Source organism: Cervus canadensis, chromosome 4 (genome assembly GCF_019320065.1).
Source record: "Cervus canadensis isolate Bull #8, Minnesota chromosome 4, ASM1932006v1, whole genome shotgun sequence".
Taxonomy (NCBI): Eukaryota; Metazoa; Chordata; class Mammalia; order Artiodactyla; family Cervidae; genus Cervus; species Cervus canadensis.
Window position 1 is genome coordinate 16,987,732 of NC_057389.1, and position 18,775 is coordinate 17,006,506.

General features: G+C 33.5%; 1 protein-coding gene across 10 annotated transcripts in view; it reads left to right on the forward strand.

Annotated features, from left to right (window-relative positions):
- FAM172A (family with sequence similarity 172 member A) overlaps positions 1 to 18,775 on the forward strand; it is a 395,725-nt gene that overhangs the window by 166,285 nt on the left and 210,665 nt on the right. For all 10 annotated transcript variants that reach the window (XM_043464656.1, XM_043464666.1, XM_043464665.1 and 7 more), the window contains one exon: positions 7,648 to 7,866. In XM_043464656.1, the coding sequence (XP_043320591.1) occupies positions 7,648 to 7,866 (219 nt within the window). The remainder of the gene's footprint in view (positions 1 to 7,647; positions 7,867 to 18,775) is intronic.

The following is an 18,775-nucleotide window of genomic DNA, read 5'->3' on the forward strand; positions in this document are numbered from 1 at the left end:
TTTCATGTTCTTGGGGACATTCACAGCCATAATTTTACCAACACAGCTGTTTGACCTGGTGACATCATGTTTTGCATATTTTTGCATTTTAATGAGTTAGTCATTTAAAAGGTTACAAAGAAACCATAACTCATAAGTAATTAAATTATTTAGCAGAAGAAGTATGAGAAGATCTTCTGACATAGGTCACTGTGGGAAGGGGAATTCATAGCTGTACTCACTTGCACCTGTTTGTTAGGAGGTAGATGTTTTTAGAAGCTTTTCCCTTAGATTATGAAATTATTTTACTTGTTAAAACATCTGAATGTATATGCAATGTGCATGTGCACACACACTACGCACACCTTCCTAATGGTACATTTTCCTTGTAATGGGGTAAGTTTAAATAATACTTGTAACACAGACCACAAACATAGCTTAGCATTTATGATTTTTCATGCTTGAAAGTCTAGCTAGATTGGTTTTAGAAATATTTTATAATAATTTTTTCTTTTTCCTTTCATATTCCTCTTCCTCTTGAGTATAAAATGGCTTCAAGTAGACGTTTTTGGAATTTGTACTTAATTGTGATTTGGAATTTTCTTCTGAGTGGAAATACTTTAAAATGAAATGTGATCCATAAGCATAGCACTGTACCTAGCATAATGCTGAGTAAATAGTAGCTGCTTATTAAATAACTATGAAATCAATGTTTAATGAATGATTGACCCGGTGAATACTTGGAATCTTTCATTATGTTCTCATGCTTGCAAGCAGACTCTGGAACCACAGGCAAAGCACTGATATGTTCTTGAAAAAAAAAAAAATTGGATATGATCTTTTAATTGGGAAGATAAAAGAGAAAGGTGACATTTTAAGATAAAATGATTTATGTAGCATAGTTCTTAAGCAAGTTTTAAGAGTAACATAAAAACTTAATATATACTGTTTGTATTATATATGATTGAATCAGAGTGATATTTTGAAAGACCATGTGCCTACCATCTATAGCTACAGTATTTACACAGTTTTATAATGGTAATAAGTTAGGAGAACATTTAGAACTTTAAACCAAAAAGGCATAGCTAGCATGTGGAATGGTATGTTTCATAAAGTAAATTTGTCCATCCAAGTCTTCTTGGGGACCTGTGATAAAGGCTGTGTGTCCATAGGATACTCTGTATCCACTTAGGAATTTTGATCTGTCACTGACTAGGCAACAGTTGTAACTTGTTACATTTTAGTTTAATGTGTACAGGTGTGGGTGTATGTTTGTGTCTTTTTATCAGAATGGGAAGCAAAAAACATAAAATATTTCATAATGCTATAGTATTAAATGATATTCTGTCCTTTATAATGAATGTGTTTTTTATGATTCTGTTGTACATATATGGAATGCTTTGATAAATAAGATATGGATTGTTAGAAGAGATATTTGTGATATTTAAGCAGCATAATGTTCTAAAGCCTAGGAAAAGTTAGAAACAGTAGGTGATAATGTAAGTGCAAAGTGAATGTTTTAAAATAAATAGGACTCGGATGGCCTGATGTCAGAACCGGAGACAAGGGTGTGTGTTTGTCAATATATCCTTCATGTTTTACAGACTCCTGAGGGAACAAGGGAAGATACAATTTCACCTTTTCTGTGCCAAAACATTTTAATTATATCTTCTTCCAACTACAGCGGTTCAGTAACCAAGGAGCTGACATTGATGCATGTGTTGATAAAGCTGCAAACATTCAAAATGAGATTAACAAAGATTTTGAGCAAAGGGTGACAGCTAATTTTGCACAGTATTCTGCATCTAATTCAGGCCAGCGTAATAATAGAATATTTTATACCCATTTTGTTATTCAAAAGGACTTTTATGATGCATTTGTTTGTGGATATCTTTGTATCATACTCAAAAATTATCCTATGGCTTAAAACTATTTGCATCTATGTTGCAACACTGAAACAATATTAAAGGGGAAAAAAACCTTATAATAAGTTTTTTTTTGTAATTGCACTTTGTCCTTGGAACTCTTTGCCTTTATCTTAGTTTATCCTGGCACACTAGCTAGGCAAGGTATAGAGATGGCAAACATATATTGTCTAATATTTATTAGTATGCACTAATACAATGACCAAGAAAAGTTATATTCAACTTATTTAATTAATAAAACTGTAGTTTCTTTATGTTCTTGAGCTCCTTTGAGCACATTTCAGTGTATTTCTTTTCTCTTCTATTCTCTACTTGAAGGCAGCTGACAGTCTTCTTTCACTTTTCTTTTTGTTTGTGAAATTTTCTTTTTTTTTTTTTATCCACTCACTTCTCCATCTGCTTTCACTTTTGTTTGCTTGGGCCGTCTCTCATCCCAACTTGATAATGAGGAATGCAGTGTGACCCTGACCTCTATCAGCCCATGCATGACCTTCTGACTCTACCATATAACCTTTGACCTTCTCTTTGACAGCTTGATTAATTACCCTGTGTTATGATTTATGAGTAAGTGCTATGTAAAAATAATAGACAACAGGTGGTCCTCTGAAAACTTTTTGTGGCATGTTTTCTTTTACTGACTAACTTGATGAGCTATTTGAAGTTGGAAACTTATTGGGATAATCTGTGTTGGTTCACATTATGATATTTTTATACCATGGAACACAACATTAGAATTTAGGAAGCTGCAAGTCAAAGCATGGTCATGACAAACATTTTACAAAATATTAGCGTGGTGCTGTTACGTAAATGCAGTTGGGAAGAAGCACAGAATGGAGTCAAGTGACATTTCAAGCATTTCAGTCCCAGGTCACGTCTTGAGAAAATTGCTGAAATAATGGAGGGGGCATTTTTCAAGCAGCGCTACAGCGCCATCAGCTATGTTTACTTTAACGCTTCACTAGTGACTTCTGATTGGTTGTCATGACCTCATCTCTGTTGCACCTAGGATGTTGCAACAGTGACATATACATACCTTCTTGTGAAAAAGACGAGAATAAACACAACATACGTCTTTCAGAAAAGATGAATGGACATTGGTTTGTCCTTTTTAACCATGGATTGATACAGTTTATAGATAAAAACACTTTGGGTTTCATTTCCCCTGAGGATGAGCACCTATCTTTCAAACCAAGCAGATAGGATGCTGAACTTGGGAAATATGATTGATAAATCTGTGTAAAATGATCTCTTAAGGAGCCTTGCCTGAAGACCAAACCAGACAGTTCCGTAGGTCAAAGGATTCTGCTCTGGCCCCTGACCTCTTTGGTCACATGTGGCTTTGCAGTATTGGCAGATTAATATGTAGAGCTGAGTACTTTTCAGATGATTTTTTATTTAGCCAACCACACCAGACTTGAAAAGATATAGAATTTGTTCCTGTTTTTTGTTTTCCTTATAATTGGTAATTAATAGGCAAATTAGCTTAGATAAATCATCAGTTTTAGCATGGCAATGGGGTCAAAAGTACATTCCATTTCTGGCCAGGCATTTTAAGATTTCATCTATTTGTAGAATCTTCTCTGTAAGTGCATCTCTGTAGTGATTTAATTTCTTAAGCAAGATTTCCTCTTTGGTTCTTTGTGTTTGGCATCACCTGTCTATTCTAGACCTCTGACCTAAGCCATCATTTGTTGATTGAATGATAAATGAACTATTATTTATTAGTAAGTGCATCTATAGACTTCAAAGTAAAGAAGGCCCGGAGGCCTCTGTGTTCTGTTTAAATCACAGCGAGCACTTGTGCTGAATAAAATGCTATGGCTAGCAATAAAATTTTGAGAGTTTCCGATTAAGATCCCATGATTTATACCTTATAAACCACAGATTTGATAATGAAACTATAGTTATAACTCCAAAAGAGTAGAAAATAGGATGAGGTAAATTAAAGAGATAAAGCTTACTTTTACCAATGTCTGTCCTCTTGATCACCGTGATCTTCTGCTAGACTGTGCAATCAAACATAAGAGTTAATTAACAACTTTATGTATGCTTTGTCTCTTGAAATGTTGAATATTGGAATTGATTTGGGTGAATCATTACAAAAGATGCCAGAAGTTTTATTTATTTAGTTGTAGAATGTTAGATAATCAGTTTGATCACTTTATCTTGGTAAAGATAACAGAACTTTCCATGTACATTTGAAATAGCCTAGCTTTTCATCTTAGGATAAATTTAACATGCTTAAGGAATAATTAAATACCTCAGTATACAATCTATTGTGTCCCAAGCATTAATTCTGGGGATCTCCTTTGGAGTGGCAGTGCACAATTCTTTTATGACATTATACTTGATGCCTAATTTTATAGTTTTGTAAAACTTTATGGGTACATTTGCTAAGTTAAACTAAGATCTCTTACTTATTTCTGTGTGTACTGATTGAGTTACTAGGAATAGAAAGAATTAATTTTTAAAATAGTATTTATTCTGATATAAATTGATATCATTCTATCTAAAACAGTTAAATTTAATGACTGGTGTGTTGTCTGCTTTGTTTACTTTGACTATTTAGTTTGACTCCTTAGTTTATATTTATTAATGCTGATATGGCAAAAATCTTTGTAGCTTTATTATGCAATAGGATTTTTTGGACAATATATGTGACAGGGAAAAAGGCGAAAAGATAAAGTTTTACTACATATCTTTGCATGGGATAGTTAACTTTATTTTGTTGCTCTAGCTTTCTCCTACCCATAGAATGGTTATGAATGGTCTCTGTAAATATTGCATTAATTATCAGGCAAATTTTAATTGAAAAATGTAAGTTTTTTGCAGAATGGTAATTGAATTTGCAGCAAAGACATTTATTAAAATTAGCTCTCATTTCCACAGAAAACATTCCTGAATATTTCTTGATTGTTATTCTATTAATTGGCAGTATGAAATATCTAAATGATAAAATAGTTTCTGAATAAATCAAATGTTTAAAGAGAAACATTCATTGTTAAAATCAATATGATAAAAATTCTTTAATTGATTTATATAGTTGTGATTTAAAAATAGAATCATTTTTCATCTGTCGATGCCTTGGTGAAAAATTGACATTGTGTCTTCATAAAATTGGACAAATGAGTCATGTAATTTTCAGTTACATAATCAATAACTTAGATAAATACTACTACTTTGATGATTTATGTTTCTGGTTTTTATACTTTAGATGGGACACATCAAATTTCAGAGTTGATTTAAAATTAAGGAGGCACAGCAATCTCTCAATCTATGATTTCCAAACATTGAAGCGAAAACTTCTGTTCACATAAAACTGGCATTATGAAAATATTATTTCTAATGATTAAAGTGTAAACTAGGGTAATAGGTTTCTCATTTTGGTGGCTGTAAATTTTGTCTAAAGAATTTGCCTTTTTTTAGAGTTTATTCATTGTGCAGAGATGATGTTCATGTTCTATCAATTTATTAAAGTCCTACTTTGTTGCCTTGAGTTTGTAATTTTTCATGTTATCATTAAAATGTAATATATCACTATTTTCAACTCTTAAGAATTCCAAGATTCGATTTGGGTCTTGCTAACCCTAACGCGTGTGAGTATGAGAGAGTGTGTGTGTGTGTGTTTAAAGTTCAATTCACTCAGAGAAGGCAGGGAAGGAACATGACAGGAGACCACTTACTCATGGTACAGAATCTAGTGAGGAGGCAATTTTCTTTTTGGCCTATGGTGACCTTTTTTGACTGTGCCTTACACCAGAGACAGTGTATTGAATGCCTCTATTTCACCCTGTTTAGCAGAGTGCAACAGTGTTCTTTAACTTACTTTTGGTGGGAGGAGAAGTTATAGCTGAAATTTGAGAAGGGCGTGAAAAGTTTTAAGAGGCACAAGGAAGAGGGGTAGGAACTTCCTTCAAATGTGATTTTAATAACTAGTCAAGTGTGTCCAACTGTAGAAAATCACCAAGTGACAATATGTCTACCTGACAGTGATCACAATGAATTACAAGACTGTTGAATAGCTATACAGATTAGAATAAAGCAGAACCAAATAAAATATCTTTTGTTGGTAAAACTTTGACTTAACAGCTAAGAAACTTAAAAAAAAAAAAAGCTAAGAAACCTTTTCTTGTGCTTTGTTGAAGAACATTTAAATTTAAAAATGCATCAAGTGTTTTATAAGGCCTTTGTGAATGAGATATTTATCTAAAAATTTATTTAAATACATATTGAAGAATATGTGTTATTAATCAATTTGGTATATATTATTATATACTTTTTACATATGTAAGACAACTATTTCTTAATTACCTTATCAATAAAATAAAAACTTCAGCGATCTTGAAAATCTTCAAACCATATTATGGTTTTAGACAATAAAATCAACTGATTGGGGTGGGGATTGAAACAATTCCAATGAAGTCTTTAAGTAGTTTGTGAAATCAATTTTTAAAAAAAGTCAACTATCTGTAGCAATTTTGTATATTTAAAAATAAGGATAATTGAGTCTATGCTAATATTGGCTGAGTTTACCGCTCTCAGTTTTTTAAAATTATCTTATGTTTGGTTTGGCAAAAAACGATTAAAATTTAAACTTGACATAGATTCTACAGTTATCGTTTTGGGAAAATGTCTTTTGTAAGGATGAGAATTTTTATACTTTATTTTTGATAGCTCTTATTTTTTTAAACATAACATATGTTTTAAGTATGACCTTACAAGATTTTAATAAATGAACTTGGGATACCCACAGTACAGAATTGAATAGAAAAGACAAGATATAAATAGCTTCAAAAATTTGTGTTACTTTTTAGTGGTAATTGTTTATCCTTCTCTGTTTTTTCATGGTTACATTATTCCATCAGTTATAATATAAATGCCAAAAGTTTCCTTAATTGTAACCAGAGAAAGGTTTGCCTTGCTAGAATAAGTTAGACAGGAAAACACTTTTAAAAACTTTTAAAAAGATTTACTAGCTCAATAAACTATATTTTAAACTTTGAAACTTGTTTCCTGGTACTAGTTGTTAATAAAGAGAGTTTTTATGGTAGCTGAAAAATAAATTTCAAGATGAGAAAGTTGTTTCCATACATTATAGTAGGACATTAGTTTTTTTTGTGTGCGTGTGATTTGTGATTTGTGTGCCTTCCTGAAAGAAGAGAGGTGAAAAAAATCCAATATATATTTGTAGACATTCTGTGTTCCTTATAATAGAGATATGTAAATCTGTAGACAGTTTACTCCTTACTGATTGCTTATTCTCTTTTAAGTTCAGACAAATAAAAAATACCCATTAAAGTGCAATTGTAAAGAAATAAAAATCCAGGAAAATATGGTTGGAATTGTAAACTTCAATTTCAAAGAGGTTATTTTCTCAAAATATATATTATAAATATTAATGTGTTTTGAAAGTGTACTTGTTATTTGATGATTTATTTCAGTCACTTTTGGAGTTCTGGGAAAACTGAAGTACTTTTTATAAATTTAAACTTTATATTTTTAATGTTATAGTTACATCTTTTTGATCTTATAGACGATCTGTGCTTATTTACACACATAATACAGGCAAATAATTTGAAATCACTTTTCTGTTGGAGAAATTAAAACTACAATCTGTTATAAAGGAATTTTTAGTGAATATGTAACTATGTTAAGTCACTTAATATGAGATTTTAAGAACTTTTTTATGAATTGAAATGATTTTTAAGATTAAATTATGCTGCCTTTTTTGCTTTCAAAACAGGAAGGATATGGAGTAATAGTACTGAATCCCAATGAAAACTATATTGAAGTCGAAAAGCCGAAGATACCTGTCCAGTCATCTTCTGATAGTTCAGATGAACCAGCAGAAAAACGCGAAAGAAAAGATAAAGTCTCTAAAGAAACAAAGAAGCGACGTGATTTCTATGAGAAGTATCGTAACCCCCAAAGAGAAAAAGAAATGATGCAGTTATATATCAGAGTAAGTAGTGAGCAAGATCATTACTATCCTTCATCATTTCCTTGTCTTTTTTTTTTCCAAACCACCACAACAGCTAATATTTATTGAAAATATTCTGTGTGTTCAGACCTGTTCTAAGCAGTGTTGCATCCTTTATGAGAGAAGTCTTTAAAATTTATTTTCTATAAATTATTTCATTTTTTAAAAGAAAGTATCAGTTTTTAAATTTTTAAAGATTTATTTCCCAAAGGTATTATTTGACTGAAACGTTTTCTGTTTTCTATTTAAAGTTACAAAACACATCGTTCTTATTTCAGTGTGATATTTTATTTAAGTTGCAAAAAGCAATTAATAATGCACTGTACAAAACATCAGTCTTCGTCTTGGGTGGTAATAGTTTTAATGCATTGTTTTCCTACGAGCCGCCATCCATCCGCAGTGTCTCAGTTTAACTTCTGAAGGCCGATGGAGGGAGGAAGAGTAATTAATATCTTAATAAATATTTAAGCCGGAATAGTTTAGGGGTAGTGTAATGAGGGAGCTTGGCCCTCTGCTCTTTTCTTACCCAGTGAACCTTTGCACTTTGCAATGCTAGCAGCATAGGATCGTTACATCAGTGCTGCCCAAGGAGTTCTAATTCTGTGGGGGGCACACACAATTTTATTTGCCCTTTGACACATTCCGCTTGATATACACACTGAGCATGATATATATATATATATTTATGTGTGTGTTTGTGAAAGATTCATGCAGTTTTCAAAGCCCTCACTATGAGTGCTCGGAATATAATTGGATAGTAAAGTATGTCAAAAATGCTATTGGTTATAAAATAGTAAATTGATATGTTCTTCAAAATTGAGCAGTTCAGAACATTTAAATACAGACAATTTAACATTCTATAAATTATACTGTGAGATAGTAGTAAAGTTTCAGATTATTCAACTTGAGCTATTTTTCCATTTACTTTAAAAGCTCATTAATAAAGTATTTCATACCACATTCAAGGCGAAATACGTAGCATTCTAAGTTACTTTTAAAATTTTACTTCTAGTTCCATGGCATTATCGCTTTAGTTTGGGGTACTGTACTCCAGACATTCCAGACATTTGATTACAGGTCAGTCAGATGAGTAAGTTAGGAGAGTTATGCAGCATATAAATTCTCAAAAGCCAAAAATATGTATCCAGACCAAGAATACCTAAAGCATATCTATCATAGGTGAGTGAGTCAAGCCAAAGTTAGGCAGATTATGGAAATTTCTGAAAAGCATCTCACTATTTAACATATTGTTTGAAAAACAAAACCAGTGATTAGATTTGGAATTCGAAAGTATCAAGTTCATTCTATGAGTTACATTGTATCACCTCCTTTCTTCCGCATAACTGCGTCAGGGTCCTGATGTCACCTCTTCTGGATCAATTGTCTTGAGTTTCCTGATTGATATGATCCAGTTGATCAGCTACCATGTTAAGACAGAATTTTTAAAAAATTACCCCAGATATCTGGAGTCTAAAAATGATTTGTATAAGCTTTTAAAATATACAAATCACTAGTAATATTCAGTTTCCTATGTAAAATGAAAACAAAATGTGATTTTGTGTATTGTTTTTCTTCCTAAATAGTTTCTTCTATTTGCCCATGATGAGCACAGACTAAAGCATCTGTTTCTGACATTTGTCGTTTTATGTTTCATTTCTTTTCTGATTTCTCTTTATCATGTCACTGTCACTTTGGGTTTTTTCTTTTGTTCTCTTATGTGTGTGCATTTTCTTTATTCTTTTTTTACATTTGTTTTGTTTATTCCTATATCTACTTTTTTATTATGCCAAGGGGAAAAAATCTTTCTGTTGTTTCATTAAGATCTTTTATCTTTCCTTTGTCTTTTTTCTTTCATTCTTTTATCCCTTTTATGCTCCTGCTATTTTTACTTCTTATTCTGTCTTTTTGCATCTATCTTGTTTTGTCCCATTTCACTCATCCATCCAGGTTTTCACTGAAAACACTAAAAGACGAAAATTGGCTCATGTGAACAACACAACTTTATACCTGATAGTTATGAAGCATTATTTTTCTTAATAAACATTCTTTCTCTTAAAATCTTACAGAATTGGGCAAAACACCAGAGCTAACCTGACACTCTTCAAACATACCTCTAGGTAGTAAGGCATGAACCTGTAGGGGTAAAGCCAATAGTGGTTCATTTTGTGTTAGGTTGCTTAATTCTTATGTCATTTTGATCCACTCTAGAAGTACCTTCTTTCCTTTCCTTTACATATCTCCAAATAACAAGTATGTGTAATTTTCAGACACAGAGTGTGTATGTGATAGGGGTGAATTAAGTTTTATTTATATGCCTCTTAGCCATTTACATGTTGAAATAATTTATTCTTTGGAACAATCCCATAAGCTAGGTAATTCAAATAAGTTCACTGTTACTTTAAAGTTAAAGAAACTGATGGCTAGATGGTACATTTTTGTCTTGGATCATGTAACTAGTCAATGATGGAATTAAGTGTTAAATTAAACCAGGACTTCTAGTTACTATAGATTCTTGCCGTCTTTCTTCTTTACCACATTGTTCTAGCTGGTTGAGAATAAAATATGTATCTGAAATATGAAAAGTAAGCCCCTTATTATAAAAGCACGATATGATGTAGTAAACTATATTTGATGATTATGTATGATATAGTAAACTATATTTGATGATTATATAGATTTTGACCAGTTACCATTTCATAGACACTATTAAATATCTATAAACAATTTACATTAGTATACTTATATTATTAAATAGTGATGTTGAAATACATATTTCAACTACTATCTTTTAATGTGATCAATAATATTGATCCCATTTGCAGATGAGGAGACTGAGAGTCAGTACTTAGTAAATTTCCCAAGGTCACATAGCTCTTAATTTAAGGTCCATTGGGCAAGAACTCAGTCTATTTTCTTCATTGCTATAATCCAGAACCTAGAGCAGAGCAAGAATAATAAATTTTTACTTGATAAATAAGATGGTAAGGCTAGGATTAAAATCCCAAGCTACTACTGCTTTTTCTAATGCGTCCTGAATTATAAAAGTATACTAGTTGATTTTCTGTGAGGAAACATTCAAACAAACAAAAATGAAGAAAAATTACATTATTAGTCCCCTACCCAGTCCGGTAATTGAGAAGACATTCCAAACACCAATGATAAAAAAACGTTTTTTTCATTACTTATTTGATATCTTGATTGATCTATACATTTTCATCTCAATATTTAAAAGTAAGTTATGGACTTTTCTTTTTTTAACTATATCATCATGGTGCTGAAATGATGGATAAAAGTGGACTTTTTTTTTTGCCAACCTTTTGCTCTTTTTGTTTTATACATTTGTTCATGAGAGCACAGCCAGGCTCCGTATTCGCTCTACTCTGCACACAGTTTGTGCTTCATGGGATCTGCACCTTTGCTTCCTGTTCTTTCCCTTCGTCCAGATTCTGTCCATGGTGTAGTGCCCAGCTGACGTCAGTGAACTCTCCTTACTAAGACTGGTGGGGGTTCTTCTGATGAGTTAACTTGTGTGGAACTTACCTTGTTCTGTCTTGAGCTATGTCTTATGTTTTGTCTCATAATATTATTACCAATCCATCTTTCATGCCTTTCCCCTATAGCCCTACACTCCTTTAAGCATGCTTTATAGACTTTGGAATTGCATATCAGTCCTTCTGGATAAGCAGAAGAGTCAGTTGTTAGACTAGTACAGGACATCCTGTCATGAAGTCAGGAACCCGTGCTAACTCTGTGCACAAGGGATCCAGTCTGCTGGAGGGAGGCCGAGGCAGAAAGATTAGGCTTTAGTCAGATATGCGTGGATAATGTGACCTGCAGCATAGGAACGAGGGGTATTCTGGTATCAAACTAGAGCATAAGGACAAGTATTTAGACTAAGGAAGAAGATGCTTAAAAGAACTTTAGAGTATGTAGGTGGAGTATAGGCAAAAGTGATGTGATGCAGATCTACGTAATACTGGGTTGGAATTGCTTTGAATATCTCTACCTTAGGAAACTTCATTGTAGGCTGTAGTGACAGGTAGTAAAATAGAGGGATTAGACCCAGAACATTAAAAAAAAAAAAAAAATACTGGAAGTGGATAGGGAAAGGAAATCACTTGGCCACAGAAGGAAAAATCCAAATGTGGAGGAGACATTTAGAAAATAGGAATCTTGGCAGAGCCCGACTTTACACATTAAAGATACTCAAATATTTATGGATTGATTGCTTGTTGACATCCGTCAAAAAACTTATTCCTCAACAGGCGAGATATTTGGTGTCTAGTTGTCTGACTGATTTTTTTTTTCAGCATATATGTGAATTTTTGCAATTGTTCAGAAACAGCCAGCTCTGATAAACTGAAACTTTCTTTTCAAAAAATATGTTTTTGATGTTCTGAGTTGGGCTATATCCAAAATATTGGTGAAGGCTAATTCATATCCTTTCTTCTCTTCTGTACCTCTTTTCCTGTGTAAATGCCACTGGAGTCGCTTCTGTGTAGTGATTTAGCAAACAAATTCAACTCATTATTACAATCGGTGATGGTTTAACCTCTGAAACCATTTTATTTTCTTGGAATACTCAAGTATTTGATTTTTTTTCCTCTGGCATGTAGTAAATAGCCAAAATCTCCTTTGAACTTTTTGCAAGTATCTAATATACACCAGCAGAAATAAAGTAAAATCTAGGCCTAAAACATCAAGATTAGCAAAATATAGTTTTATTTTACTTACTAAATGAATATAAATAGGTATGACTAACTATTGGGTTATGTAGCACATTTCTGATGCATTAGGAACAGAGCTTGAGAGATCAAAGTACTTAGTCTTTCATGTGGCAACTTTCCTTAACTACGAAATAATGTACTTTCTGGCATATATTATGGCTTATTAAGGGGATTGATTTGGTCTAGGCAATAAACATCATGTCAGACATGCCTGGCAGGAAAACCTGCTTAATATGTTTTGTAATAAGATGGAATTTTTTGTTCTCGAAAACATCTGCCAACTGAATTCAAGAGTGAAGACAGAAAATGTCATCAATTTAGTGGTAATCCTATAAATTTAGTTTCTTTTTGAGCAACACATTTCAAGACACAAAATTCCCAGTGTTAATCACCACTGGTTATAGTACTTTGTAAAACGATGAAACAAAAACATTTTATTTTTATATAATGTGTTAATTAATTCATAATGAATTTTAATATTTCAACTGATAAAATTTTAACAAGCATCTTGCCAACAGATCATTTTTTAAAGCATCTGTTTTTTAATGTGTTGGGTTGAGAACTGAGTCAAATGGCTAAATATGTACATATATTCTTTTTAAAAACATATTTCAACCCCCATAATTATACACTATTTTTTCCCCTTAGACCACCAGAGGCTGCTGCTGTTCATACTGAATATTGCTTTCCTCAAAAACTGAATACACCAATCACACTACCTTTTTTCTTTCTTCCTTTTTTTCCCTTTAGCCCAAACCCTTTAAAAATATAACTAGAAAGAAAAGCGCATAGACTTAGCTAGTAACTTAATTATCAATATAAGAATGTATTTTTAAAACATTTTCTATATTCTAGGACATCTACGTTTTCCAGGTAAACTTAAAACCTGTAGTCGTTGAGGGCAGATTGTGATAATAACTCTTTTATTTCCTGTTTTTAGTGTCTGAATAACATTCAAAATCATCCCCTTTGCAGAAGGAGAGTGTGGAGATGAGATTAAAAGTGCAGAGTCTTATAGACCTGAACTTGAATCTGAGCTCTTCCACTTAATATAGTGTCACTTCAAATAAGTTAACCTCCTTATGCCTCAGTTTTTTGTCTGAAAAATGGAATGATAATATATGTAAAGTGAACATAGTATCTGGCACATGGATAATCTGGGGACTTCTGGGCCAATAAATAACATCCTGTCTTCTCTCAAGTTGAGAATCAATTGAGATACAATCTTAATTTCAAGATACACTTGCAACTTTTGGTACCTGGTACCAAAAATAATACCTCTATGTTACCCTCCTAGGTTTGAAACTTATTGAGCACTGCAACATAGGAATCAGATAAAGGGCGATCAAAACATTAGCTTTGTTAATTGATGTAGTTCAACTAGAAAACGCGGCTTAAGACCTGTAGCTAAATTTAAACTTCCTAGTACATTAACCCGGGCTTCCCTGGTGGCTCAGACGGTAAAGCATCTGTCTGCAATGCTGGAGACCCAGGTTCAATCCCTGGGTCAGAAAGATCCCCTGGAGGAGACATGGCAATCCACTCCAGTACTCTTGCCTGGAAAATCCCATGGACAGAGGAGCCTGGTGGGCTACAGTCCATGGGGTCGCAGAGAGTCGGACAGGACTGAGCGACTTCACTTACTTAGTATATTAACGCCTGCAATGAATTTTTACCTTTCCTCCTCCAGTGTGCCTTAACATTGTAGAAAGCAAGCAGGAATGAATCGTTCCTGAGGTAGACCATTGCTATTACTATTTGAGTTTTTTAAGAACTCAATACAGCAGTATTAAAATATAATGATTCTGTGTTCACTGAAGCATACCTTAGTTTCTTCATTCTAAGGTTTTCATTTAAAAGAAAAGCTGTGATCAAATCTAATTACAGAGAAAGTTTCCATAAAGTTGTTTAATTGTAAAGCTTTGAAAGGACCATAATTCTCTTTCAGATCATCAGAAATTAATCTTTGGATTTTCATGCTTCATGTTACCAAAACCTAGTAAACACAGTAGATTTTTAAATAAATATTTGATGAATGCATATTTGAATAAATGCTTGCTTACATGAACCTACAAAGCAAAAGAGACAGACCCTTCACAATATAAACCTACTCTTTGATGTTGACTAGCATGAGGTTGAAAGAACTGTGAGACCATGTGTATTATGTCTAAAGAACACTAACAGAAAATTACTGCATTGTTCTGTGAATTCAGAAGAATGGCCATTTTTAAGTGTACCAGGCATTCTTTGGATGCATTTAAAAACAAGTCAAAATGAAGAATTAGAACTGAGTAAAATAATTAGAGACTTAGATTTGTAACAGATATTACAGTAAAGACCAAAGCTTTGCATTTAGGGATTTTGATTGGCCACTGGTGAATTTTAGTGGGGGGATTCTGCCATAAATATAGTGTAGTGGAAAGAATAAGAACTTTAGAATCAAAATTCTGTCACTTACAAGCTGATTTTAGGCAAGTCATCTCTCTGTCCTCTTTGAGTTTCCATTTCTTCTTCTGTAAAATAGGGATAATCATAGCTATTAGGCTGTTGAATGGAATGAATGAGATGAATTAATGTGTTTGAAAACAACCAGTGAGATACCTACTATCCAGTATATCCCCTTTTCTTTCTCTTCCCTCTTCACCCCTTTTCCCTTAGGAAGTCTGGAGAGAATTATGCTGGAGAATCCCCATGGACAGAGGAACCTGGCGGGCTACTGTCCATGGGGTTGCAAAGAATCAGACACAACTGAGTGACTAAGCACACACACATATGGCCAGATGACGTCTTTACCAATTAGTTTACATTCACTTCAGTTCAGTTCAATTCAGTTGCTCAGTCGTGTCTGACTCTTTGCGACCCCATGAATTACAGCACACCAGGCCTCCCTGTCCATCACCAACTCCTGGAGTTTACCCAAACCCATGTCCATTGAGTCAGTGATGCCATCCAGCTATCTCATCCTCTGTCGTCCCCTTCTCCTACTGCCCCCAGTCCCTCCCAGCATCACGACCTTTTCCAATGAGTCAGCTCTTCACATGAGGTGGCCAAAGTACTGGAGTTTCAGCTATCAGTCCTTCCAGTGAACACCCAGGACTGATCTCCTTTAGGATGGATCTCCTTGCAGTCCAAGGGACTCTCAAGAGTCTTCTCCAACACCACAGTTCAAAAGCATCAATTCTTCGGCATTCAGCTTTCTTTATAGTCCAACTCTCACATCCATACATGACTATTCTTTGCTTTTTAATATGCTGTCTAGGTTGGTCATAACTTTCCTTCCAAGGAGTCAGCATCTTTTGATTTCATGGCTTCAATCACCATCTGCAGTGATTTTGGAGGCTCCAAAAATAAGAGTAACTAAACCAAGGTTTGAGCACCAAGATTAACTGTACTTCATTCACTCCTAACATTCTTTCTTTCACTTTCACACAGGAGCAGGAGAGTGAAAAAGATTCCCTCAGAATTCTTGTGCAGAATGCATATATAATTGTGCCATCAGAGAAGGCCATTGTTTGTGCATAGATAGCTCAGTCAATCGAAGATTGCTTAGATTGTCATCTTTTTTCATTGATTTTAGCACTTTTAATCACATATTAACGTCTCTGAATTTGGGCTGCATCTTAAAAATTAATGGCATATCATGGATTTTTTGGGCTTCCCTGGTGGCTCAGATGGTGAAGAGTCCTGCAGTATAGGAGACCTGGGTTCAATCCCTGGGTCGGGAAGATCCCCTGAAGAAGAGAATGGCTATCCACTCCAATATTATCCCTGGAGAATTCCATGGACAGAGGAGCCTGGCGGGCCACAGGCCATAGGTCATGAAGAGTCAGACACACCTTGGTGACTAGCACTTTCTTTTCACTTTTCACATGAATTTTTTGTTGACATGAAACAATGGTACCTTTTAGAATTGATGGTATCTTAGATGGATGAAATATGGAATGAAACAGGGCTGCCTCATAGCACAACTCGGAGGGGATGTAATTTTTATTGTGTATTCCCTAGATTTGTACAGTGTATAGACTGTGTGGTATTACGGTGTTGCCTCAGTAGAGGTGATATGGAGGTTTGTTCTTTTTCTTACATTTTACCCCACATTTGATCCCACAAATTGTATAAAGACCACCTGCCTACTGTTTGGCAAATAGTGACCCCTCAACAAATGTTTATTTATTACCTACATGTCTTTGTAGTCAGTTATGTTCATTTATATGCCAAAGCAGTTTGAGAGGAGGTTTGAATTCCCTCCAGTGCTAGATGTTATTTGAGAAGATTTTCTCTAGATGGTAAACCTAGATGGAAAACCTAGGAGGTAATGACTCAATGCCTGGATTAATAGAGATATTAGCCCCTAAGTATACTAATTGTTTGCATAATGTCTTTTACTTTTAAAATTTTTTGGCATTTTCAAGATAACTGAAATAATTAACAGTATGATGATAGTACAATGTCACTTACAGGTTACATTCTGTTAGTACATCCTCATTGATTTTGCTTCATGTCCCAAGTTGTAGATGCTAATGATAAAATATGGGAGGAGAATAAGACATTTAATTTCTACTCAAGGCACCTGAAATTAGCCAGGATGACATATCAAGATATTAAATGTGTCTTGAAACTGGAAAAAATGTATCCTGTTGAGTGGCTTGGAATGAATCTCTTCACATTTTGATTTGGTTGAGCACAATTTTTAAAATAGCATGCTTGGTCTGCCCCTTTGTGAGATATAGAAAATGAAAAGCCAAAATCCCCATTCTCTAGAGACTCACTCACAATCTAGTGGGGGGAAGCTGAAGTAGTTATAGGTAACTCAGATAGTTGGCAAATGGTGGTAAATATTTTCGAGCATTCATACGTTGCATTAGAGGGGTATAAGAAAGGGAAAATATATTTTTCAATGGGGAATCCAAGGGATCTTTTACAGCTATTAATATATCCTTGGTAATAAAAATCAGATCTTAGAGATTCAGTTACAGACTACATTGAATTTTAAATTTGGAGAGCTATTTTATACATTTTATTTATTAAATACAATTTATTATTACAATGAGAATCTCAATTTTTATGCAAGTTATTTATAGAAATTCTTTGAAATATATGTTATATAACATTTTTTTTCTTGGTTGAGTATTTTAAACCACTTCAAAATTTTGGCACTTTAAAGGGATTAATTAGGTAGATGTTTCTGACCCATTCTGATAACTGTAATATTTCAATTTTCATTTAGTGCAGTGGTATTTATTCTTGACGCTAAAATGGTTTTGCCACTACTTTTAGCTCAAATGAAGCTGATTAAACATATAAGGAGAATATCAAAACTGCCAGAAGCATTTAATGTCCCTTAATGAATCTTTTTTTCTCTTGCCTTCCCTCCCTCCACCAAATGGTCTGTAGTATATTTACTTTATTTCTGTGGTATATTCATTCATTATTTTGGAGAAATAATGTAATTCAATAATAAAGCACCAAACCTTTGAGTAAAGATTTGTAGATCAGAAAACATTTGTGTTTTGTTCTTTAGGAAATACAATATGAAATTATTGGTAAGTAGTTTTCATTTTTAAAAAATTTCTATTTAGGTTTCACATTTTTAAAATTGCTAATGAAATTATTGACGTTTATTAGTTCCTTCTTACATGGGTTTACATAGTTATTTGGGGGAAAAGATCTAAATAAGTAGCTTTCTTCAAAATGATTAAAATGATGACCAAATTAATCTTCATGGGAGTTCTGGAAGGTCCTTCTCTACTGCAAATTATTGTTAACTAATGGAGCATCTCACATAATGTCGTTTAAGTAGAAAAAGTGCAGAATTTCCATTTTAAAATTCTAAAATAACTGTGCTTATCTCCATATACATGCCTTCCTTCTTTACACTCTGCACCCTCCACCTTGACCTTGGCTTCAGTTTTTACTAGAGAAAGTTTGATGTAAGTCATACCCTATGTGGGAATATTTTAAAATTTCATTAGGATAAATTTCCTTGAACATACATAATACTCAATAAAATAATTGGATGAATAAATGGACTGAATGACTTTATTTTGAGATTTGGCTTTACTTAGACAATGGCCATAGGAGAACTGTCATCTCCTTACCTCTATGCCTCATTTCCTGCCCTTCTTTCTTTCACTTATTCCATTCTAGCCCCACAGGCTCCTGCC